General features: G+C 29.0%; 7 protein-coding genes and 1 long non-coding RNA gene across 25 annotated transcripts in view; 6 read left to right on the forward strand and 2 right to left on the reverse strand.

Moving 5' to 3' along the window:
• Positions 1 to 9,506, reverse strand: part of LOC124954569 — a 13,097-nt gene extending 3,591 nt beyond the window's left edge. For 2 of the 6 annotated variants that reach the window (XR_007102573.1, XM_047507701.1), the window contains exon 1: positions 125 to 2,669. The gene's annotated coding sequence lies outside the window, so the exon portion shown is untranslated. Of the gene's footprint in view, positions 1 to 124; positions 2,670 to 5,848; positions 6,051 to 7,707; positions 8,089 to 9,190 lie in introns of those variants that run through there. The other 4 variants (XR_007102574.1, XR_007102575.1, XR_007102576.1 and 1 more) reach the window with 4 other exon arrangements.
• LOC124954577 (trafficking protein particle complex subunit 4) lies at positions 358 to 1,781 on the forward strand. 2 transcript variants are annotated; one of them, XM_047507720.1, is made up of 2 exons: positions 358 to 630; positions 719 to 1,781. In XM_047507720.1, the coding sequence occupies exons 1-2, from the start codon at positions 456 to 458 to the stop codon at positions 1,192 to 1,194; spliced, it is 651 nt and encodes a 216-aa protein (XP_047363676.1). In that variant the 5' UTR covers positions 358 to 455; the 3' UTR covers positions 1,195 to 1,781. The 2 variants fall into 2 exon arrangements, with proteins under 2 accessions (XP_047363676.1, XP_047363675.1); XM_047507719.1 differs by having other exon boundaries at positions 364 to 630; positions 716 to 1,781.
• On the forward strand, positions 1,667 to 7,012 carry LOC124954567 (biorientation of chromosomes in cell division protein 1-like 1). 2 transcript variants are annotated; one of them, XM_047507696.1, is made up of 3 exons: positions 1,667 to 1,915; positions 2,051 to 5,760; positions 5,864 to 7,012. In XM_047507696.1, exons 1-3 carry the CDS (start codon positions 1,667 to 1,669, stop codon positions 5,964 to 5,966), a joined length of 4,062 nt encoding a protein of 1,353 aa, XP_047363652.1. In that variant the 3' UTR covers positions 5,967 to 7,012. The 2 variants fall into 2 exon arrangements, with proteins under 2 accessions (XP_047363652.1, XP_047363653.1); XM_047507697.1 differs by having other exon boundaries at positions 1,788 to 1,926.
• On the forward strand, positions 7,134 to 18,804 carry LOC124954575 (mitoferrin-1-like). Of its 6 annotated transcripts, none has more exons than XM_047507717.1 (6): positions 7,134 to 9,894; positions 9,981 to 10,345; positions 11,396 to 11,678; positions 11,767 to 11,991; positions 12,063 to 12,273; positions 12,353 to 14,689. In XM_047507717.1, the coding sequence occupies exons 2-6, from the start codon at positions 10,331 to 10,333 to the stop codon at positions 12,540 to 12,542; spliced, it is 924 nt and encodes a 307-aa protein (XP_047363673.1). In that variant the 5' UTR covers positions 7,134 to 9,894; positions 9,981 to 10,330; the 3' UTR covers positions 12,543 to 14,689. The 6 variants fall into 6 exon arrangements, with proteins under 6 accessions (XP_047363673.1, XP_047363669.1, XP_047363670.1 ...); XM_047507713.1 differs by lacking the exon at positions 9,981 to 10,345 and adding an exon at positions 18,670 to 18,804 and having other exon boundaries at positions 8,953 to 9,894; positions 12,353 to 12,542; XM_047507714.1 differs by lacking the exon at positions 9,981 to 10,345 and adding an exon at positions 15,377 to 15,501 and having other exon boundaries at positions 8,953 to 9,894; positions 12,353 to 12,542.
• LOC124954574 (uncharacterized protein C6orf163 homolog) lies at positions 15,036 to 17,681 on the reverse strand. Its single transcript, XM_047507712.1, has 6 exons — positions 17,654 to 17,681; positions 17,324 to 17,566; positions 17,052 to 17,254; positions 16,778 to 16,980; positions 16,528 to 16,705; positions 15,036 to 16,444 (listed from the first exon to the last, which is right to left on the reverse strand). Exons 1-6 carry the CDS (start codon positions 17,655 to 17,657, stop codon positions 16,142 to 16,144), a joined length of 1,134 nt encoding a protein of 377 aa, XP_047363668.1. The 5' UTR covers positions 17,658 to 17,681; the 3' UTR covers positions 15,036 to 16,141.
• Positions 15,209 to 18,573, forward strand: LOC124954578 (protein ATP6V1FNB-like). The gene is made up of 3 exons (XM_047507721.1): positions 15,209 to 15,533; positions 15,617 to 15,771; positions 15,856 to 18,573. Exons 1-3 carry the CDS (start codon positions 15,345 to 15,347, stop codon positions 16,085 to 16,087), a joined length of 576 nt encoding a protein of 191 aa, XP_047363677.1. The 5' UTR covers positions 15,209 to 15,344; the 3' UTR covers positions 16,088 to 18,573.
• Positions 18,805 to 19,203: 399 nt separating the features above from the next.
• Positions 19,204 to 22,597, forward strand: part of LOC124954571 (myb-like protein A) — a 6,123-nt gene continuing 2,729 nt past the window's right edge. Inside the window, exons 1-2 of one of the 6 annotated variants that reach the window (XM_047507703.1) lie at positions 19,204 to 19,810; positions 19,882 to 19,991. In XM_047507703.1, coding sequence (XP_047363659.1) covers positions 19,923 to 19,991 — 69 coding nt within the window. In that variant the 5' untranslated portion in view covers positions 19,204 to 19,810; positions 19,882 to 19,922. The other 5 variants (XM_047507704.1, XM_047507706.1, XM_047507708.1 and 2 more) reach the window with 5 other exon arrangements.
• LOC124954579 lies at positions 20,171 to 20,621 on the forward strand. Its single transcript, XR_007102581.1, has 2 exons — positions 20,171 to 20,308; positions 20,427 to 20,621. It is a non-coding gene; the product is annotated as an uncharacterized LOC124954579 (long non-coding RNA).

A 22,597-nucleotide genomic window follows, 5' to 3' on the forward strand; every position in this document is an offset into this window, starting at 1 on the left:
ATTTGTCACTTTGTAACATAATTATTTAATAATACAAAATGTCACTTTGTAACATTATTTTTTAACTAAATTATAAAATGTAACAGAAAGTTAGAGTAAAGAATGTAAATATATAATTATGTACCATATAAAATAACAACATGGGATTTTAAGGATTGTTATAATTAATTTAAAAGCGATATAAGAAAACTGATATACACTTTACTCAATATTTTTGCAAAACATTATAGATACTTCTAGTGAAAATTCACACTCTGATCATATATATGTACAATTGGGGGAAAAAAAAAATAATAAGAGTACTAAACAAGTTGTGCCAACGTATAAAAATTAATTTCGAAAAATTACGACAAGTGACGATGTTAGTAATTAAACTAAACAGCTGATCTGGTATACTTTGAGATGTGCATTGCTAGATTATAAATAGAGACACATAACCTTTAATTTTCTTAATAATGGTGATATACGGTGTTTATATTGTATCAAAATCGGGAGGTTTAATTTTTAATCATGATCACAATATTCCCAAAGTGGAAAATGAAAGAACTTTCGCTTATCCATTGGATATAAAATTAAATTATGAAAATAAAAAGATTGTTGTATCTTTTGGTCAAAAAGATGGTATAAATGGTAATAGATTTTATTAATATTATTAAATTATTAGGAACATATTCTTTATATTTAGTTGTATATTTAATAGAATATTCTTATTCAGTAGGCCATATGTTAACTGCTGTAAACGGTAGTCCCGTTATCGGCAATGAATTGGAAGATGGAAGGGATGTGCTGGAAATGTTAAATCAACCAGAAAATTTTCCTGTAACACTAAAGTTTAGTCGTGCAAAAATGACAACTAATGAGAAAATTTTTCTCGCATCTATGTTTTATCCTCTATTTGCGATAGCTAGTCAGTTGAGCCCTGAACCCCGATGTTCTGGAATTGAAATTCTAGAAGCAGACACGTTTCGCTTGTACTGCTATCAAACGCTCACTGGAATTAAATTTATGATAGTGGCAGAGCCATCACAGTTAGGAATGGAAATTTTGACGAAAAAAGTATACGAACTTTATGCAGATTATGCTCTCAAGAATCCATTTTATTCTTTAGAAATGCCAATCAGGTGTGAACTTTTTGAGACTAATTTGCAGTCATTACTTGAAACGATTGAGAAATGTGGTATAAGTAGTATTTAAATTTATTCAATAAATTAGATCGATATATTTGTAAGTATGATGCGAATGCATTTATGCAGATACGTACGCAAAGTATTTGTAATAAGCAATTCTATATATAAACATATACATAATTAAAAATAATATTTTTTAAATAATTGTAAAAGAGATACTCATTTTATTTAAAAATGTAAAAAGTAGATCGGATAAATTATAAATAGAACAAATAAAAATTATTTACTGTTACTTATAGATACCGTCAAAGAAAGATATATATATATACACTAAACCAATAATTATGTCGCGTGAGAGAGGAATAACCAAACAAGTTTATACACCGATACATATAGACGCTTGTATTCGTAGTTCATATTTTGTCCATACCTGTCACAAAAGATAGTGAACAGCCTGAAAGATCGCGAGTAAATTATAGAGATTTTTTTTTTAAGTTGGTATCGAAATAAATGTATTGCTTGGCATTACTGCATAGACAATGGTTCCAAACAAATATGGCTGCTCACTATTTCACAGATCGACTTTAGTAGAAAAAAGTCTTTTGGCTCTTGATCGTAATCGAGTGATATTTATTTCTATTATAATAATATTTAGAATGGAGTTAGGATTATCTAGTACGTTGTTAGCCGGCGATCCACGTCTTGTAGATCATATCGTTGGTGAAGTCAAATCGCAGGGTATTTTTGATCAATTTCGTAAGGAATGCATAGCCGATGTTGACACAAAGGTATATAAATTGTATGTTTATATTTTTCTCTAATATAAGTGTCATCTAAATAATATCAGAGAAACATTTTATTGGAGTTTTTGTTTTGGCGTTTATAAAGAAACAGTAAATAATAAAATATTATCTCTCACACAGCCTGCGTATCAAAATCTACGTACAAGAGTGGAGGGGTCTGTTAATTCATTTCTTGACAAGCAGTTATGGAAGCCAGAACTTAATAAAAATCAAGTCAGAGAAACATTGCGTAAGCATATACACGAAGCACCATATTTAGATGCTGGAGTTGAACGTATAGTCGATCAAGTAGTAAATCCAAAGGTCTATTCAGTATTCATGCCTCAAATAGAGGATGTTGTATACAAATTTTTAGGCATTGAAAGACCCAAAACTAAAGAAAAATCTAGTAGTTGTGGTCTTAAAGATCTATTGCCTAAAGATTTAGATCCAGTTTCACCAGAATCTGACAAAAACAGTTTGAAGGATGTGTCACTTGAATCTGTAGATGCGATAGATGATCTTGATGTCAAGCAAGACGAAAAATCTGAACAATCGTCTGATGAACAAAAATTAGAAATGATGGAAAAGTATTCTGAAAGAAATAAAGATCCGGTTTCTGAGAATGGACATGCCTCTTCTGAAGAAAAAATATTGGATGAAGGGTGTGTAAGTTTCAATAAGACTGTTAATAATATAAGTTTAAATATATCTGGAAAATCAGATGACAAAGCAGATGAAGAAGAAGAAGATAGTCCAACTTTTGAGCCAATTGATATTATGAATTTAAATGAGTCAAATATATCTAACGATTCACATTTATCTGGTATATCCGAGTTGACGAGTCATAGATCTAGAAGTCCTGATTTCTCCAATGAGATATCGCAGGATAATTTTGATTGCAGCAATCAAGATTCACAACTTAGTAAAGTTTCGTCCGATTCAAGATTATCGATAGTAACTGACTTTGGATTGTCTAACCACGCTTCTACGCCGATACATGATGGTATCAAAGAAGAAACTTCCAAAGATAAGTGTGAAAATAAATCCACAAAAGATAATTTCAGAGCTCTTAGAGAATTTGAATCTTTTAAGAATAAAAATAATAAAAACGTTTTTGAATCAAAGAAATGTAAAGAAAGCACATTTGACTTTAAAGATGCAAAAGATACAACAAAAAACATTAAACTTAATTTACCATCCAAGGAAAATTCTAGCGATGCAACAGACAATAGTACAAAGGACAAATATGACAGTAAATTATATAAAGATAAGCATAAAGATAGTGAAAATTCGAAGTCTAAATCTACAAAAGAAAAAGTATATTCCAAGGATCTAAAAAATAAGGAGAAAGACAATGAAAAGAAGAAGCAGAGTAGTCATAGTAGTTCAAAACACGATAAACATATTAAGGGTAAGGTTAAAGATAAATCCAATCAAATAAAAGATGCTGTTGAAAAAAGCAAAGATATTGCAGAGAGCGTTAAAGATAATGTAAGTAAAATTAAAGAAGAAAAGATAAAAGAGGTTGATAAAAAAGAAACTAGTACCAGTAAGGAAGCAAAAGATTTGAAAGATCTTTATAAAGAAAAAATTAGAGAACTTAGAGAGAAGAAAGAATTAACGGAAAAAGAAAAATTAAATAAGGATAATGTAAAGTCTAACAAAGAATCTAGGGATAAAAAAGATTCAATTAAAGATAAAAAGTCTTACAAAAAAGAACATAGAAGTTCTACTTCAAAAAATCATGATGAAAAAGGTCGTCATGAAAACAAAGTTAACAAGGTGTCTGACAAAATGTCAGATATTAAAGAGAAAAAATCCGAATCTAAAGAAAAGGCAAAACGTGATGAGCGTGGCTCAAAAGATTGTAAGGATAAAAGTAATGTTATGAAAACAGAATCTTCAGGTAAATCTGAAAAAAGTGATGTAAAAAAGATATCTAAGAATGGCAAAGAAGAAAAGACAGAAGCAAAAAAAGATATTAGAATTAGCGGTGATAAGATTTGTAAGAAGGATGTACGTACTCAAATGCAAAGTAAAACAACGGATCGTAATGAAAAGTCTGTAGATATTAAAAAAGATTCCAAAAGTGATGCACAAGCTAAGGACAAAAAGAGAAGAGACGATAAGAAATCAAAAGCAAAGGATGACCATTCTAGTTTACGGAAAAATTCTAACGACCGTCGTTCCACCGACAGAGATGGTTCAAATGGATCTAATAGCAAAAGTTCACAATCTAGTACTTCTAGCTCAAGTGCTACAACCAGTAAATCAAGTTCGTCTGGTTTAAATAAAGAAACCAATCATGTCAGTAATTCAAGCAGTGAGACGTCAGACAGTATAGGAGAAACACAAATAAATAAAATGAAATTGCAATTACAGAATGAAAATTATGATGATATAAATAAAGATGATGTATATTTGACCGATATCGAATCGTACTGCAATCAAAACAACAGTAATGGAGATATTCTGCAAGTAGAAATGCAGTCAAGTGAAAACAATTTGCCATTAAAAAAGAGACCATTACTCAATGAAAATGATTTACCTTCTTTGAGTGAAGTGAAGATAAAAAAACCTAAATTTGCGAAAAACATACATGAGGCCAAGAAGCTAATGAAAATTAGGAAACAAATGGAGAAACAAAAGCAAAAGGATGATAAAAAAGTCGAAAAAAAAGTGGAGCAAAGGGCCGAGTTAATAACACGTTCAAAGCCAGTAAACAGTATGAATGATTTCGAGACAGTTCCCGACGAAGAACGTGTACAAATAATAGAAATACCAGATGAAGAATACGAAGAACCTTATCCAGATCGCCAAATAAATTTAACATTAGAGGAACGTACGATGATATTATTAGAAGGAGAACTTCGTGGTACTGATTTATTACAAAAACAATCTAATTTAGCATCAAAATTATCTGATTTGGAATTATGTATAAAGCAATCCTTAGATGAAGCAATATGTCATACAAGATTATTTCAAAATAACAATAGAACACAACAACAAGATGCTATTAGAGAACATCTAACAATAAATGAAACTTGTAAAGATGATATAACTCCAACTAATAGTAAAGAAAGTTCGAAAACAAAAAATACTGTTGCAGTAGTGGAGATAGTAGGAACAAATTCTGAAACATTTCTTAAAACCCAAATTAACTCAACAGATACTGTCGCTGAAAATGATAATGAATTGGCAGATAAAATAAGTAGAATTGATATGAATACAAGTATAGAACACGGTTTAATGTGGTGCGACAGAAGTGACAATGTCTTTGAACAAACAAAATCTCCTATTAGAGATATTGCAGAATATAATGAACTTGATGAACAACTGTCTGGACAAGCTAATGCACAGTCTTCCAAGAATGAATTTTTACCAAAAGTTAATGATGATCATGAAGATTGCAGATACTTCAAACTTGATAATGAAGAATCTAATAAATTTTCTAGTTTTTTACACTCATTAGTAATGGTGGAAGGTAATACTCTAGAAGATATGATAGAAAGTTTAGGTGGTCAAGTAGTGTCGTCAGGTTCTAAAACTATGGCACCACCAATGACAAAAAGAAAACATTCAGGAAGTCCTTTAACAGACATACTGTTCAATAACTCAAATAATAATAATAATGGTCATAAAACAGTTACGCCAAATGATAATTCTTTAAGCAATATGAAAAAAAGAAAAATGATTCCTTCAAAGAAGCAAAGACTTCATGCAAATCCTTGTGTTTCACAAAGTCTCCTAAATGGAGAAAATTTCGTAATGCCTTTAAGTCCGGAAAGTGATGTGTCAGCAACAAGTGAAAAAATTCCATCATCTAATATAATGAAAGAAGAAAAAAGGTAATTCCTTGATACTTCATTGTAATATAATATTGTCCCATACTTAGATAGTGAAAATGATAATTTTATCATATTTCACAATAATTACCTTCAATGCTTACAGTCGGCATAGAAGCAGTCAACGATATTCAAGCGATGACTTGTATAAACCACGTCCATTGTTTTCAAGTTCTTCTCGTCGAAGTAGAAGATCTAATCAAGTGTAGCTAGCAACTCATGGCTTCAGATGTTGAATCATATTGTACTCTGTATAATACAGAATTGAAACATTTTATTTTTCTAATATCATCTTAATGTATTTAAAATATGAAATGATGTCTTATAATCTAATTAGCTGATTTGGCCAGTTAATGTAGATGATATTGTGTACAAAATTATGAGTTTTATTTTTAAATTATGTTATTATGTATAATTATTGTTAATTATAATCTATATCAGATAATTTTTAATGAAAACAAACACTGAAGCCGTAGATATACTTTAGACTGTTGTTCCTTAGAACTATGTATTTATTGTACAATAAGTATAATTGCTTTTAATATAGATTTATTTAATAATTTGATATAAAGAGGTTGAATAACACAATTGCACGAATAATAACCATTAATTAACTTGAGCTATGTAGAAACAGAAATGTATATTTTTCAATATTTGCATATCTGAAGGAAAATGCTCAAAATTTATATGACAAATTTATATGCTTATTGCATTATGTATACATTTGTATAAAGTAATTTTATTTAAAGCAATATAAGAAAAAATCGATTGATAAACTACCATATGCTTTGAAAGAGATAACTGAAGAAAAATTTATCATGTATTATTTTTTTTACAATATAAAGACGGTTGTTTCTTTTATATATTTAAAATGAGTGAATTATATATAATACTATAGATGAATAAGAGTACAATGTATTTTACTTATCATTATATTTAATCCTAATAAAACTAAGCAATGTTATTTTACTAATTGTACAACAAAATGTAGTAATAATATAAGTTGTCAGAGAGCAAAATAATACTAGATGCGAAGCGATACCTTTTTTATCAAGTTATTAAAATATATAATATATGATTTTTAAGATTCACTGTGATAAATTGATAGTAAGTTGAAACATTAGTAACAGTGAACCACATGATGTTTAAATGCCATATTTTGCAGAGTTGTGTACTTTTTCCACGATAACTGTATTATTAATTCTGTATATTCATACATTGTACAAATACTATGTGTATATATATATATATATATATATATATATATATATAAGTTATGATATATATATGTGTATGTATATATATATATAAGTTATGATATATATATGTGTATGTATATATATATATATAAGTTATGATATATATATATGTGTATGTATATATATATATGTATATATAATCTGAATATGTTAAATTTGATTATAATAGTTATATTGTAGAATATCTTTTTCAAATTTTTCATGTATTTATTCCAATTTATAAAACAGTCACTTCCAAAATTTATAATATCATATTTACAATAATCGCTCTGAAAATAAAGCGAGTTTTATATACACAATCAAACGATCTATCTTTTCATTCCTTCAATGTACTTTGCAGTGTGTTAACATTATTTTGTATAATATATTTTAAGTTTGTGCTATTATTAAGAAAATTTTAAATATGTACATATAATATATATCTTGCGATAAACGTATTAAATAGTTTCAGAAATGAATGAAGCAGAATACAACGAAAAAACGTTTTTTAATTGTCATTACCATTTCTTTTGATAATATTCTATGTAAATAAGAAATCGTACCGCGTTCGCGTAAAAATGAGATGAAGTTAAATAAAAAGAATGGAAGGCTGATATTGGCAATCGTTATTTTCCTTGTTTTCTACAGATGGTTTATTTCGATTTATGTTAATTTAAAAATGATATTATTTCGAACAACAGTCTCACCTAACCTTTCATAAATCCATACGTAATGCATGAATAAAAATACATGTGTACGTATCACATTTACTAAACCGATATTTATGCTTGATATTATGTTATAATTAGCAATAATTATCAAAAATTATTATTTATATTCGTAGCGTAGAAATAATTTAAAATGATCTTTAGGATATAGGAGTTATGTGTATGGAAGTAATCGTATGATATATTGTATATACATAAACACAGAACAATCTCAGCAACTATAAATAGAGAAAGAAAGAGAGAGAGAGAGAGAGTGAGATAACACTCGTATTTTATCTCTTTAGGCACGCATACATTGTGTCCTCGTGCTTATATTATAAATATTTCGACGTAAAATAAATCGTATCCAACGACATATCCAACAGCGTATAGAAATATGAAATAAAATTTTCAACGTAATCTTATCAGTCGATTGTAACGTGAAACAATTTATCAAGGTGCGCCACGTTTCGATATTTACAATGCGGTTTCGAAGACACAAAAATATTATGTAATGTTTGATTTTATAGATCATCGACAATAGTAGCGAATATTCTAAGAGAATATAAGATCGAGGGTGTAATGAACTTTAATTTCACATCTTTTATATTATAAAAAAAAAAGAAAATAATTTCAAGATTTCAATAAATTGAATTTTTCATCGCAACATGTTACGCAAAAGAAAGAAAAGATACGGTAATAGTGACTAAGCAAAAATGGAAACAACTTTCAATATTTCGTACAAATGTACGATGACAACATAGTTTTTTTTAAATAAAACATATTCTCTATTACGCCATTCGTTTATCTGATATGAGTGAGTCATGACAGATTGAATAATAAGCGTCTTTGATTACCGGTAGTTACAATTGATTACGAAAAAGAATAATACATATATATATATACGTATGATATACATACATAAAGGAACAAGTAAGATTCCAATAGAGATGATATATGTATATATATAATAATAGTTCAAAAAAAGTGACAAAATTAAAAAAAATTTAATGCAGTTATTGACTGTAAATATATGACACGGAAAGCGTCCTCTATTCTTTCTTTGAAGGAGTTAGGAAAAAGGAGATATATAATGGACATATGCCCTTTTTTAATTAATTGCGTGTTGTTGCGTGTGTGTGTATATATATATATATATATATTCGTAGCTGCAAAAGAAAGAGAGAAAGGAATAGTCCGTCTCGATTTTATTACTCTCTCTCCCTCTCTCCTTTTTCTTTCCCTCTCTCTTCCTACCGCTGGTAGCTCACGTGCTGCGACCACGTGGTCGAATACGACGCATGCGCGACACGTGCTCGCGACCTAACCTCACTAACTTAATGATCAACGATCATTCATGATAGTGTTAAGCAAATTGAAGTAGGTAAAGTAGCGTTAGATCTATCAGAATTTTGTGAAAATTTTTCATTAGAATAATTAGTGTTTCTTTTCTTATCAAACGGTTTTTAAGATTTATTAGGAGCTTACGTTACCATGCGACTTCGATCCATAGAGAGGGGATGGTAACGTCATAAATTTGAGCGTTCAGGGGTAGCAGCCTTTTCGATTCCGATTCGGCCCTATTAAGATACGATCAACGAATGCGAATGCACGAGTCGATTATTTAATGTACCGACAATTTTATACGACTTGTTAGTTTTTTTTTTTTTTTACGGAAACGATAATGATAAAGTCGACGATAAAAAGGATACGAAATAACGCGCGAAAAGTGTTCACGATTTCCAAGGTTTAAATAGTCTCTTGGTGTGTTACACACAGTGTTACTATGGAAAACTTAGTTATTCATTCCTCGTCGTAACTCATAGAGCGAGCGAGAACGAGAGCGGATAAGAAAGAATAGTGTATTTGTATGTGTGAGAGAGAGAGAGAGAGAGAAAGAGAGAGAGAGAGAGAGAGAGAGAGAGAGCAGGAGAGAGAGTAGAGAGAGGAGAGAGAGAGAGAGAAGGAAAGAGACAGAAAAAGAGAGTTAGTTCAGTGGTTAGTGCGGTAATACCGCGGCACGACCGAAAAGGTCAGAAAAAGCCATCGCGGCTTGATATTTGCATTTTAAAGATATGAATATTGAAGATTACGAGAGTTTGCCCACTACATCGGTGGGTGTTAATATGACGGCCGGTGCTTTTGCTGGAATCATGGAACATTGTATAATGTATCCAGTTGACAGTGTCAAGGTAAAGTAGTGGTATATTTGCTCCACGTTTTTTCCCTCCCAGAGACTATCTTTTACATAACCTCAATGTATGCACCTATATTTTAGCTTTCGATACTTGTCATGTGGGAAGATTAATAAAGACGAGAATTTTTAGAAAACTTTTTATTATACCCAAATATTTATCATCATTATAATTGTCTTTCAATCGGAAATGATCGTAATAAAGATCATGATTGTACATGTGTTTCTTTTTAACATTTTCCTCCATGTTTTCTTGGAACGTGATTTTAATGTTTCAACGTTATCATTATTTAAATATGATAAAATGTTTGTAGAGAGTGCTTCAAACTCTGTCGTTATAACTTTGTATATCGTAAAAATATATTTTCATAAAGAAAGATATTAGTAAAATGTATGCTTTGTGACTTGAATTACTCTTATAATACCTATTGTGTATGATATTATGTAAGGTAAAAAAGAAAGGAAATTCTTTTTTTTTTATTTAACCTTTATCTTACATTTAAATTTAAAATTATATACTTGACGTAATCTATTACTTGCTTTTAATGTTGAATTATTCTCAAGAGTTCGATCTATTCTCCTCATTTTGTTTGTAAACAAGTAACATATAAACACAAATATCATATAAGTTAGTAAAATTGCCATACATTTCAATTTCAAAATAACTTTTTTCAAAATTTTAATTAAAGAAATTTATATATGTATATAACAATTTAAGTCATATTTAAATACATCTAAAAAATAAACAAAGAATTAGATATAAAGATAATCTTGAGTGATAAATAATAATGTTAAGATATATAAGAATCTTGTTGAGAGTCTATCTACTCAGTGATCATTATGTAATATAGCCTGTCAGTCTATTGCAGTACATTCTATTTTTGATCTGGTTTTCAGCTTAAAACCTGTACTTAAGTTTATTTTACCATCAAGTTTCTATGAATGAATGAATGAATGAAATATTTAAAATAACAATTCATTATAATGTATGAATAATTATAATAAGCTATTAATATAATAAACACAGGAACGTTATGTAGGTGAAATTTAAATGAATGCAAATTTTCCTTGTAACAAATAGGTTATAATGAGTACCTTTCTTTAATATACATTATGTTTTCATTTTGTTATATTTTTCTACTTTTTAAAAATTGCATTGATCATTAATGGAATTAAATTAAAAAATAGTGAAAGAGAACGATCAAATTTAACATATAAATATAAATTTTTAAAATACTTTATTCTTTGAATTGAGGATTGATAGATAACCATTACTTACACATATTTGCCAGTCATGTTATTTGAAACTCTGTAGATATTAGATATTATCTATGTGCCTATTTGTGTTATCTTGAAATCTTTATTAAAGTAAAGAAATTCTAATATGTAATTTTTAATGTCACTTTTTAAATACATTAATATACTTATTATATGAAAATATGTATAATTTGAAAACTTATTGTGGAAATATATTTATAATAAATGAATATCTTTTCTAGACAAGAATGCAGTCACTGATACCAGGCCCAGGTGGGGGAGGAGGAGTAGGAAATGTACTCCTTCGAATGATGCGTCAAGAGGGTTTGTTAAGGCCATTTCGAGGCATGGGAGCAATGGTTGCCGGAGCTGGACCAGCACATGCTTTATATTTTTCTTGCTATGAATTTTTGAAAGATAAATTTATGAGCTCAAAGCCACACTCACAATTTAATCATTTGGTCTATGGTGCAGCTGGCTGTGTGTCAACGATCCTTCATGATGGTGTTATGAATCCAGCAGAAGGTTAGATGTATATGTACTTTGCATACAATGGCATAATTTACCTAACACAAGCTATTATACTTAATTATTATCATTATACTTGTTACAGTGATTAAACAACGGTTGCAAATGTATAATTCTCCTTATAGAAATGTTATCAGCTGCATAAAACTTATATATAAACGAGAAGGTGTATATGCGTTTTACAGAAGTTATACAACTCAGCTTGCTATGAATGTGCCTTTCCAAAGCATTCATTTTATTGCTTACGAATTTGTACAATCTATGACAAATCCAGATCATTCTTATAGTCCGCAAGCACATATGATTTCTGGTATATATTTTATTATTTATATAATTTCTATATATATCTTAGATGATGTTAATTTTTATATGTGACAACAGGTGCTTTGGCTGGAGCCATAGCAGCTGGATTGACGACACCATTGGATGTCTGCAAAACGTTATTGAATACACAACAGGATGGTATAAAAGCAAGAGGTATGATCGATGCTGTTAAAAAAGTTTATAGGTTGGGAGGTGTACGAGGATTTTATCGTGGGATGAATGCGCGTGTTCTTTATCAAATGCCAGCCACTGCTATCTGTTGGACGTCGTAAGTAAATTATTTATTAATTTCCATGTAATTGATATTAAAGATAATAAACTGTTATGTTAATTGTCCTATTGTTTAGATACGAATTTTTTAAGTATATATTACGAAGCAAACAAGAAGATGGACTTAGCAAAGATATGGATGAAAATTCTTTAAGTGGTATAAATCAAAATCAACTTCCTACCTCCAGAAGTAGTACTTTCCAAGGAACAGGATTATACTTTCAAAATAATGCTCATACAGGTGTATTAATAAAAGCAAGAAGTTAGGTATGTTTTCAAATGCAAAAACAACTGTTTATATTGATAAACTGTTTAAATAAGGCTAGATGAGCCCATTTTTATATATTTCAAGAGTTTATTATTAGTAAATAGTGTATTATGAAATCACTTGTCATCAATGCATTATGTGTTTATTATTATCAATAAGGACTGAAAACTGACATATAAAATATTACTAAGTCAAAGTGGACAGGCTCTGCTAAAAGATAAATGATATTAGCGATCTTTATTAACTTGTATTAACACAGACAAACAAATTATTCATTATTATATTATAGCAATTATTATTCACTTCTAAGTTGAATAGATTAAAAATCATAACAAATGACTGTCCTCAAAGGTTACATTATTTTTTTATCTAAAGTGGAAACTTGATTTGGCATTACACTTTTAAATTACTTTGAACAATGCATAAAAACTTAATAATATTACATTTTATAATGATAAAATATATGAAATGTCTCTATAAATATTATGTTTATGGCTGCCATACTATTTGTATAAAGGATTAAAAAAAGAGTTTTATTTCTTCTATTATTCTTCTACTGTTCATATGGAGTATCAATTCTGAATTTTATATTCTTATCCATCGAATAAGTTAAATTTTTCCTCTTATAATATTATTATAATTTATATATTTTGTAATATATATAAATTTACCTCATTAATTTCATTTGTTATGTTTTGTTATTTATAATTTATTCAACGGCGAATTGATTCAATTTATCGTAGTGTTCGTTTTGGAAAAAAGTGTTGGCTGTTGTGTTAAATTGAACCATTTAGCTTAAATTTCGTGAAATAAGAAATTAGAAGTAAAGTGCGTGTTTAGTAAAGAAAAATCCCATTTATTAATTTTTAGCATAAATGTTAGACTATCGAGAAGCACATACTCCACTTGAATAGTTAATTAAAGCATACATATAATGTATATGTAAGATTGCAGCCTATATTGAAACAGTAATATATATAAACTTCAATTTTAAGAAGAAAAGAATGGAATGCATGGAAAGAAATCATGAAAATACATTGATGCGTATAATGTTCAAAATTTGGCATAGATAAGTAAAGTTAAGACGATGTAACTTTACATTACAAGTCTAGAGTTACAAGAAAGGTTTTCTTTTTTGGTAAAGGTATTGTAAGATAATATAATACTTAATTTTTAACCAGTGATTAAAAAGATTTTTTAAAGAGCAAAGCTGATTGTAGTAAAATTTGTATTAGAATGAACATTTGACGGTCACAATTAAAAGATCTTGCATTCAAATTGTCAATAAAACGCTTTGCTACATGAAAATATAGACCAAGTAGGAACGTTGTAAATTGGTTATTTTATAGGCGAGTGTAGATAAGATAACATTAAGTATGTACAGCATAAAAGGACAGTATAGGAGCAGCGGAATTGTTAGTTGTATAGCATTATATATGTTTCGTCTTGATTATCCAAGTACAAATTATATGAAATGCTCCTTAGTCAGTTGTAATATAAATCAAACAGTATATGCATATAAATCCTGAAATATACCGCAATATTGCTTCCTATGGCTGTGATTACTGGGTCATTTGATGTTGACTTTGAGAGGGAGTAATATCACGTGGAAACTCATATTTCACGCCATACGTATCTATTAATATAGAGCACAGTACTATTATGCATTGTTATTGACCAGGTCATTTGATGTTGTCAAGAAAATATTGTCAAGTAGAGAGAAATGAAAATACCATCTAGCAATGCCGTGATACAAATAGAGCGCAGTAAAAAATATAGCAGTATTTTTTTGTTGATGCATATTTATAGAATAACAAGTTCTTATTGTTTATATTTCAAAGTAAAATTCATACTTTACGTGACTGGGTTTGTAACGAGGCTCCGTTAGAAGGTATATATACATCTTCTGTTCATTAGTAGTCAAAGTCAGTTAAAAGCAAGCTTTTATATCATATCATTTTTTTTTGTATTTCTTTAAGTGTTACTTAAGGATTTTATTTTACAGAATATCATACATGAAAAGAAAACTTGATTTTTAAAATTTATTTTGTACGTGTATCTAAAATTATTTGAGTGATGCGTATGTCATGCACATACGTGTATGTGTGTATATACATGAAATAAAATATTTGAGCGAATAATGTAAGTAACTCTAGTGATATTCAAAGTATATTTTATAGATCTATCAAGATCAATCAAATCCAGTATAACATCGAGTAAACTCTTTTGATACGTTGTTTGTATCATTTATCTTTATGACTTATAACTATTAACTGTACGTACGAATTTTGATCAGTAGCAATTAAATTGCTTGTGAATATTTTATAGATTAAATTTAGGATTTTCAATTTGGCATTTCTGAAGTTGACTCTTTATAATTAAAACTGTACATAAAGTATATACCGCCATTGGCTTTAATAATTAATATGAAAGAAAAAAAATGTTAATTTACAAGTACACAATTTGATTAATATACAACAACAAAATATCAATTCTCTAACAGTGTAAATATATAATTCTACAAAGTATACATTTGTATTATATAAATATTTTTTTATTGTTATTCCTTATTCCTTATGTTAATTATCTTGTAGTAGTCCTTATGCTAATTATGTGTAAGAATGAAAAACATCAGAGCATCATAATACTATGAATATGTATTAGTAGTATTAGTTTAGTTTGACACATTCATATTTTAAATTACGTTTTTATAACTATAATTTACATTTATTATTAGACTTTTACATAAGGGATATACAAAATTAATATGTAAATAATTTTCGATAGATATATTTAACGATATGTGTGATAATCGGTGTCAGTTATTTCACAGAGAGAATTACAAGAAAGAAGAATTCTTACGTATGAAATGGTTTTTAAAGAATCAACAGAAATTAATAGATAATTTAGGTATTGCAAAGAGTACAGCACAAATTAAAATAAAAAGCATAGAAAAAGAATCACCAAAAAAAGATAAGATCGAGCCCAAAGTTTTGTATCAACTGATCTTTTATATAAACATTATATATATTTATATAATTGTAACTTATATTTGTACTTTGCCATATTACAGATAAGTAAAAAATACATGCCGACATGGAGACCACCTAATATTGATGGTTCTGTAAATATTGATATAATGAAACCAATTGAGCCAGAAATACGTGCCATTCTTTATGAAAAAGGAATTGAAAGTTTTATTTGCAGTGATAATTATTTTCGTAAAAGGTTAAAAAATAAATTGAAGAGCGTGTTATTATCGTTTGGCCAATATTTGACGAAATAATTAAAAAAGAAGTTTGATATTTTTAGATTACAAAAATTACCGGAAGATCGTTTTTATTTTCCCGATTGTACAAATTGGCTTTATGGATGGCGTCTTAATGATTATAATTTACCTCCCATTAGTAAATTTGGTGCTAAATCTGTTATACAGGCTCAATTTTATCAACGGACTGCATCTTGTCTACAACGAGACCCAGATTGGTATCGTAATTGTCAAACAAATAATCCAAAAAATTTCAATGATTTGTTGACTTATTAAGAATTGACTAATTAGAAGTACTACTAATTTTATTACCATCTTTTTAAATAACAATCAATTTTGTTTTTCTAACAGTAGATTCTGACAAATTGTATTATATTTTTTTGTATCTAATGTTTCATTTGAAGTCTGATCCATTTGTTGCGAATAAATAGATTCTGAAGGTAATACAAACTCAGCCTGCTTTGGTACGGTATCAAATACAAAAGTGACAAACTTATGAAATTCTTGGTTAATCTTATCAAATTTCTCTTTTAACAATTTATTATTGCTTTGATATCTTTCAACAGTTTCTTCGGCCGTATTTAACATTTTCTTTAAATCCAAGATAATGTTTTCCAAATTACTGAATTTGTTCTAAAATAAAGAAATATTTAAATATATAGTATTATTTTTTTTTTCTTTTTTTGGAAAATCAAACATGTATTAGTTTAAAATACCTGGAAATTATTTTGTATTTTTTGTTTTTCTAGATTAGAATGTAATCTTTCAAGGCAAAGCATGTACATAACATTAGCTATATTCTTTGTCTCAAGTTTTACTTTTTGAACATATAATGATTCCATTTTTTCCTTTTTCAATTTTTCTATTTTTCTATTGTTTTTCATATGTTCCTTCCTGAATTAGTTACAATAAATTAAGAAACTCCGGATCATCATAAAGTATGTAGAAGAATATTTGTGAAAGTACCTTAAAATCTCATTAACATCTGCTATTATATTTTCTATATGTGATCTGCGAGTTTGCTCAAATTCTTCATAAAGATCTGCCACCATATAAGACATTTCATTACGTATTTTTCTTAACATATGTTGTGTCATATTTATACGTTGTTGTACCACTGCTTTCTGTATCTCTTTATTACATTTAATAATAACTTTCGCAAGTTCAATCTGTCAACAGAGTTATCATATATTATTAGATATATTATTTACTGATGCATATATAAATTTAAATTATTCACCTGTAATTCTTTCTGCATATCACACTCTATGGTATTAATATATTTTTGCCACATCATGTGGATTTCTTCTGTATTGATTTTAATTGCTTGGCGCTTTTCAGCTTCGCATAAATATTTTTGATCGATTAACTGTTTTTTAAATTCCTTCTTTATATTTGCTTTAATCTCTGCTTTGAATTTATTTAACAGATCTTGCCCTAAGGCTAATTATATATTTTACACAAAGATTGTTCATTTTAATAACACCGATATGTAATACTTAATGCTATTACCAAGTATTCCTAAATGTGTGCATTCTTTAATTATATTATTATTTTCTGGTAAGCTTAAAACTTTTTTGCTTATTTGTGCACACGGTGAAATCCAGAGATCTCCGGATACTTGCTTTAGTGGTGGTATTAATCCTAACAATTTTTTGGTTTCTTGATGATCATAAGCAAATAGTGTTTTTGCTAATAGTAAACCAAGGTGAAGACCAACTTCCGTTTGTGTTGGAATTTTCTCTTGTATAGAATCTCGTGTGATTTAAAATATAAATGATAATTATGTTAGAAACAATTTTTATATTTACATATATGTAGTAACTTATTAATATAACTTACTCATAGTTTTATATTTTTCTTGTGAATTTTTTTACTGAAAGTAGTGTTTAGAGAGATTGAGTTATATCTTATTTGTAATTTATATATAACGTTCAAATGTTTTTTTACCAAACAAAACTAAATCTAAAGACCTGATATATTATATTTTTTGCACATACCTGCCAACTGGATCTTACATTTGTAAATAAAAATTTGCAAAAGCAAAAGTTAGATTCATAATTGCATAAGGTTAGACGAATCTATAATGATATAATAAATTGTTAATTTCTCCTTTGATAAAAATTTTGACAATTATATTTTACATCAAATCAGTAAAATATCTTAAAGTATCTATAATTGTGTGTTATTTATTTATTCACTTTTGTAAATAAGAATTCTTCTCTTTTGATCATAATCTTTTTCCAAACGTATGAGTACCTACAATGATTTATCAATCGTTTTTCTAATTTAAAATTTTTCCTTTCTTCTCACGTCATAATTCGAATTAATCATCGAAAATAAGATAATTATAACGAAGGTACGACTAGCAATTTTCATGAGAAGAAAAATATTCTCTGAGAATTCGATTTGAATTTCGCGCTGTGATGACGTAATACACCAAAGTAAAATGGCTACTGTTTGTTGAAATTTGATGAATTAGAACTTTTCGAAATAAAAAATTAAGAAGAAACAAGCTTACAAATACGAATAACATTAGATTGTTTTTCTTGCCATTATTATCATCATCGTCATCGATATGAATTGAGCGCCGGAATGACATTATTAAGAAATTAAGCGAAATTTTCGAAGTTTTGTGTATTAGAGAAAAAATTTTCAATATAAATGAATTGAGAAAAAGTTTCAAGTATGAATTTATTTGTTATTTACTATTACTATCGCTATAATTATCACTATTACTATTATTATCACGATATATATTTATGACTATAACTACCACTATTATTGTAACTACCGTTATTGTTAATATTATTGTTATTGGTAAAATAATAATTATTATTATTGTCGTTATCTTTTAGATCTTCATTCGAAGTACTTAAGGCTTCTATCAGTTGGTTGTAAGAGAGGGGCATACATGGAAAGGCAAACACTCGCTAACGGAATTAATATGGGGTGTCTGGTTGACGACGATAACGAAAATTGATTTCACCCTTATACCCCTCTTACTCGGGATCTATTCTCTTTCTCTCTCTCACACACACACATATTATATGTTCCATCCTTCTCTTCGTACAATTCATACCACCAGTATGGGGATTCTATTCGAACGCACACTGATGTTCATGGGACACTGCGCAAACCAACAGAGGCACGCCTCTTTTCTATCGACACGCCCTCATTTCCTCCTAGAATTTCCTTCTATGTACCAACGCGATTTCGTGTCACGTTCCAAGGATTTTCACTTCATACCTAATCACGATTTTTTTATTATCATCTTTTATCCTATTCTATTCTATACGATATATTTTATACATTGTTTTTCTTTTCTTTTCTTTTTTTTTCTTTTCTTTTTTTTTTTTTTTTTTTTTTTGGAAGGAGAGAAAGAAGAGAAAGGAGAGAGAGTACGTTTGAGTTGAATCCTTGGAAGACGATAGAGATATTTTCTTATGTGTTCCTATGCACAGGGTGAGCTCATAATTATCGTGCTTATGATGATAATTTACGATTTTTTACTTTGTTATCTGTTACATGAGAAAGCTATATATATATGTAAAACATTTGTATCTCTTCTTTTTTTTTTAAATCGAAAATAATTGATTCACTCTGTATATGCAAATGCAGATCTATTACTAGTGTTATTAATCTTGATCTACAATTCATTGTCTCGTTTAACGACAGCATTTTATTTCTCTCTCTCTTTCTCTCTTTCTCTTTCTCCCTCTATCTCTCTCGTTATATACACGCCCTTCGAAAATGACTTTTCACGATATTTCTCTCGAATGAATTCAGGTACTTATATACAAATTTTTTTTTGATAAACGACTGTCGTTCATAGAAAAATGTAATCGTGCCCGATAAGCGACATTAATGCTACAAATTTTATTCATTGTCACGCGCTAAAATTGAGCCACAACTTAGCAACCCTGTGGGAAACCACTGCAAATAGTGCAACCCCCGTCGGTGATGAAAAGCACGTAGGGTGATTCTCGTTTTTCAAAGGGAAGGATATATTTTATCATTGACATTAATATTTTTCTAAACATTGATATCGTTTCTCTATTTTTTTTTAGATTTCTCTTTTACTTTTTAAATCATTAACAAATTGAGGGATATGATGATACATAAGAACATAGATATACCAAAATTGTATGCTTATGTCAACATCCTGTATAAGGCTAAGGTACTTTTACTTTTATATAAATTACTTATTTATTAAACAAAAATTTTTAATGCATGTAAATCTTTTTTTGTTCTCTTTGTCTTAAGATCAATATTTAAAAAATTTTGTATCGTTTTAAGAATCCTCTCGAACATAATTTTGAAAAGAATAGTCGAAAGTGAAGAATGGATGGATATATATATATATATATATATATATATATATATATATATAAAAGAAGAAAGAAAAAAGTCAGGATCCCCTTATAGAATTTTTTTATATCGGCATGGCACACGCAACTTCCCTGGACGATCACTCGACATATGCACGTGCTGAACGTACGCCAAAAATTATTTTCGGATCAGTACACATCGCTATCTATGAAGCTGCGGTCCTATTAGTACTATTAAATAATTCATAGGATTTAAATGACTTTAAAATGATCTTCTTTTCCAGAGTCACTAATACGATCTATATACAAAGATATATTTGACTTTTCATGCGTTAAATTTTATTCGAGAACAATGTGAAAATCCTGTCCAAAAGAAAAATTATTTCGAAATATAGCTGTCATTTCTACGTTATATTTATATTTTTATCATTTTTTGCTAATCGTCGTTTAACGAGACGAATATATAAATGTTTGAACAATTTTTTATCTTCTCTTTTTCTTCCTTTTTTTTCTTATCTCCTCGAGGAAAATCTTTTCCAAACAATCAAATTCCTATTAGCTAAATCCCTCGAGGAGTCAATGTGCAAGCTACGTAGAATATACGAGAGAATCCTTGATTAATATACATTAGGTATGGGAGGTATGAGAGGGGGTGAGAAATCGTAGGACCCTTTTCATTTCTCAGCAAGTGGCTATCACCAAAAAGTTTTATTGCGATACCACGACTGAAGTTAGTAGGGTGCTTATAGTTTTTACGCTAGGACAAATTCAAACTGTCGTCGTGTTGAACCCGATTAAATGATAGCATCTTCTCGATGATGCTCATTCGAGCGCTATTACTACATATGGTTAGGCCAATCTGCGTGGGAGCAAATTCGTGTTAAAGCGGAACCTTTCTCATTGATTTTTTTTACTTTCCCTTATATGCGATTTTTGTGAGTTAAGACTTTTGTCAATTTTTAAACAAATTTTTAATGATGATAGATATAATGAGAATTCTTTTTATTCGATTTTCGGATTAGTACAATTTGTTTTAATTTTGAATAAATTAAAATATATATATATATATATATATATATATATATATATATATGTATGAATTTTTTAATTCGCGATCATATTAAATTTTAAATAAAATCTTATAGATTTTTTTAGAAATTAAAAAAAATTTACGATTGTGAAAATATATAAGAAGGATTTCTTTCTCTCCAAATTTTTGAAAAAAATTATTAAAGAAAGTAGAATCAGTAACGTACCGACAACGATTAGATAAAACGTCAACTGTCTTCTATTTTCACATTTTCTTCGAACACACAAGTGAGACATCTTGAATACACGTGTTTTCAAAAGAACAATAGAAAGAGGAGGAGAATAGTTAATTCTCTATCTTTTTTCCTCTTTCGCACGCATGATAATAAGAGCTGGAGATAAATGTACTTAAATCAGAATTTTATTTTTTTAAAGCGAAACTTTTAATCCTTTGATGGGTTCGTTATTATCTTCGTTTATTTATCTTCACCACTTCGAAATGATAATTACAAAAAAAAAAGCAAAAATATCATTTAAAAACCGCACATGATACAGAAAATTTTTTTTTTATTTTTCACGAAGATTAAAACGTACGTTTAATAAGCATCGTTAATGCGATAGAACGATTATATTTTTATTATTAACTTTCTTTGTAAAAAGGGAGTGAACGAAGCGCAACGCGTATAAAAAGATTTAATAACGAATGTCCCTGGGTCGATTTGATTGGACGAGCGAGAAAAGCCGAGTGATTTCTCTTATCACGTCACATGCTCCCTTTCGCGGATTTCTCTCTGTCCATCTCCCTCTTTTTTCTCTCTCTCTCTCTCTCTCTCTCTCTCTCTGGCGTTTAAAACGATCCGCTGGTGGACCGATAGAGGGAGGCTGGATGGACGCGTGTGCAAGCGATATGGGATGGTCCAAAGACGAGCTCCACCCATGGAGATCAAGTTACCAGAGATAGAGAAAGAGAGAGAGAGCAAGAGAGGGAGTGAGAGAGGTGTGAGAGAGAGAGCGAGAGAAAAGAGGGAGGGAGGGTAAGAGAGAGAGAGAGCTCCGCCTTCGTACAAAATTTTCATTTTACCAAAGTCTGCTCTGTGCTACTAGAGTTACAGACTTTCTATTAGTCAAATCGTTTCGTTTGACTTTATCGGTCGTATAACTTACACGTAGCGATTGATATTTGTAAGATTTTCGACGGTGAATATAAAAGGAAACAAAAGAAAAATTTTAATAATAGATGATTCATACGATCGAAGAAGAGTGTTGTAAAGTACGTTTCAATATTTTTGTTTATTTCGATATTGTCCTCAAAAGGTTAATCGGTTCAACATGGTAAGATATTCATTTGTATACAATTTGTTTTCTCTCTTTCCTTTCAAAATCGAAATGCGTATATTATATATTAGTTAATTCTTGAACGACGACG

Source organism: Vespa velutina, chromosome 15 (assembly GCF_912470025.1).
Source record: "Vespa velutina chromosome 15, iVesVel2.1, whole genome shotgun sequence".
Classification (NCBI taxonomy): domain Eukaryota; kingdom Metazoa; phylum Arthropoda; class Insecta; order Hymenoptera; family Vespidae; genus Vespa; species Vespa velutina.

What these genes read in the sequence shown, in the direction of transcription:
- LOC124954577 (XM_047507719.1), top strand. Translation starts at nt 456, where the DNA reads ATGGTGATATACGGTGTTTATATTGTATCAAAATCGGGAGGTTTAATT. An exon ending in TCAAAAAGATGGTATAAATG is followed by an intron (nt 631 to 715) that starts GTAATAGATTTT and finishes ATTCTTATTCAG; the next exon opens with TAGGCCATATGTTAACTGCT.
- LOC124954567 (XM_047507696.1), top strand. Translation starts at nt 1,667, where the DNA reads ATGGTTCCAAACAAATATGGCTGCTCACTATTTCACAGATCGACTTTA. An exon ending in TAGCCGATGTTGACACAAAG is followed by an intron (nt 1,916 to 2,050) that starts GTATATAAATTG and finishes TCTCTCACACAG; the next exon opens with CCTGCGTATCAAAATCTACG. An exon ending in ATAATGAAAGAAGAAAAAAG is followed by an intron (nt 5,761 to 5,863) that starts GTAATTCCTTGA and finishes CAATGCTTACAG; the next exon opens with TCGGCATAGAAGCAGTCAAC.
- LOC124954575 (XM_047507713.1), top strand. Translation starts at nt 9,778, where the DNA reads ATGAATATTGAAGATTACGAGAGTTTGCCCACTACATCGGTGGGTGTT. An exon ending in ATCCAGTTGACAGTGTCAAG is followed by an intron (nt 9,895 to 11,395) that starts GTAAAGTAGTGG and finishes TATCTTTTCTAG; the next exon opens with ACAAGAATGCAGTCACTGAT. An exon ending in GCAAGCACATATGATTTCTG is followed by an intron (nt 11,992 to 12,062) that starts GTATATATTTTA and finishes ATGTGACAACAG; the next exon opens with GTGCTTTGGCTGGAGCCATA.
- LOC124954578 (XM_047507721.1), top strand. Translation starts at nt 15,345, where the DNA reads ATGTGTGATAATCGGTGTCAGTTATTTCACAGAGAGAATTACAAGAAA. An exon ending in AAGATAAGATCGAGCCCAAA is followed by an intron (nt 15,534 to 15,616) that starts GTTTTGTATCAA and finishes GCCATATTACAG; the next exon opens with ATAAGTAAAAAATACATGCC. An exon ending in GATAATTATTTTCGTAAAAG is followed by an intron (nt 15,772 to 15,855) that starts GTTAAAAAATAA and finishes TGATATTTTTAG; the next exon opens with ATTACAAAAATTACCGGAAG.
- LOC124954574 (XM_047507712.1), bottom strand. An exon ending in CACACATTTAGGAATACTTG is followed by an intron (nt 17,255 to 17,323) that starts GTAATAGCATTA and finishes ATATATAATTAG; the next exon opens with CCTTAGGGCAAGATCTGTTA. An exon ending in GATGTTAATGAGATTTTAAG is followed by an intron (nt 16,706 to 16,777) that starts GTACTTTCACAA and finishes TAACTAATTCAG; the next exon opens with GAAGGAACATATGAAAAACA.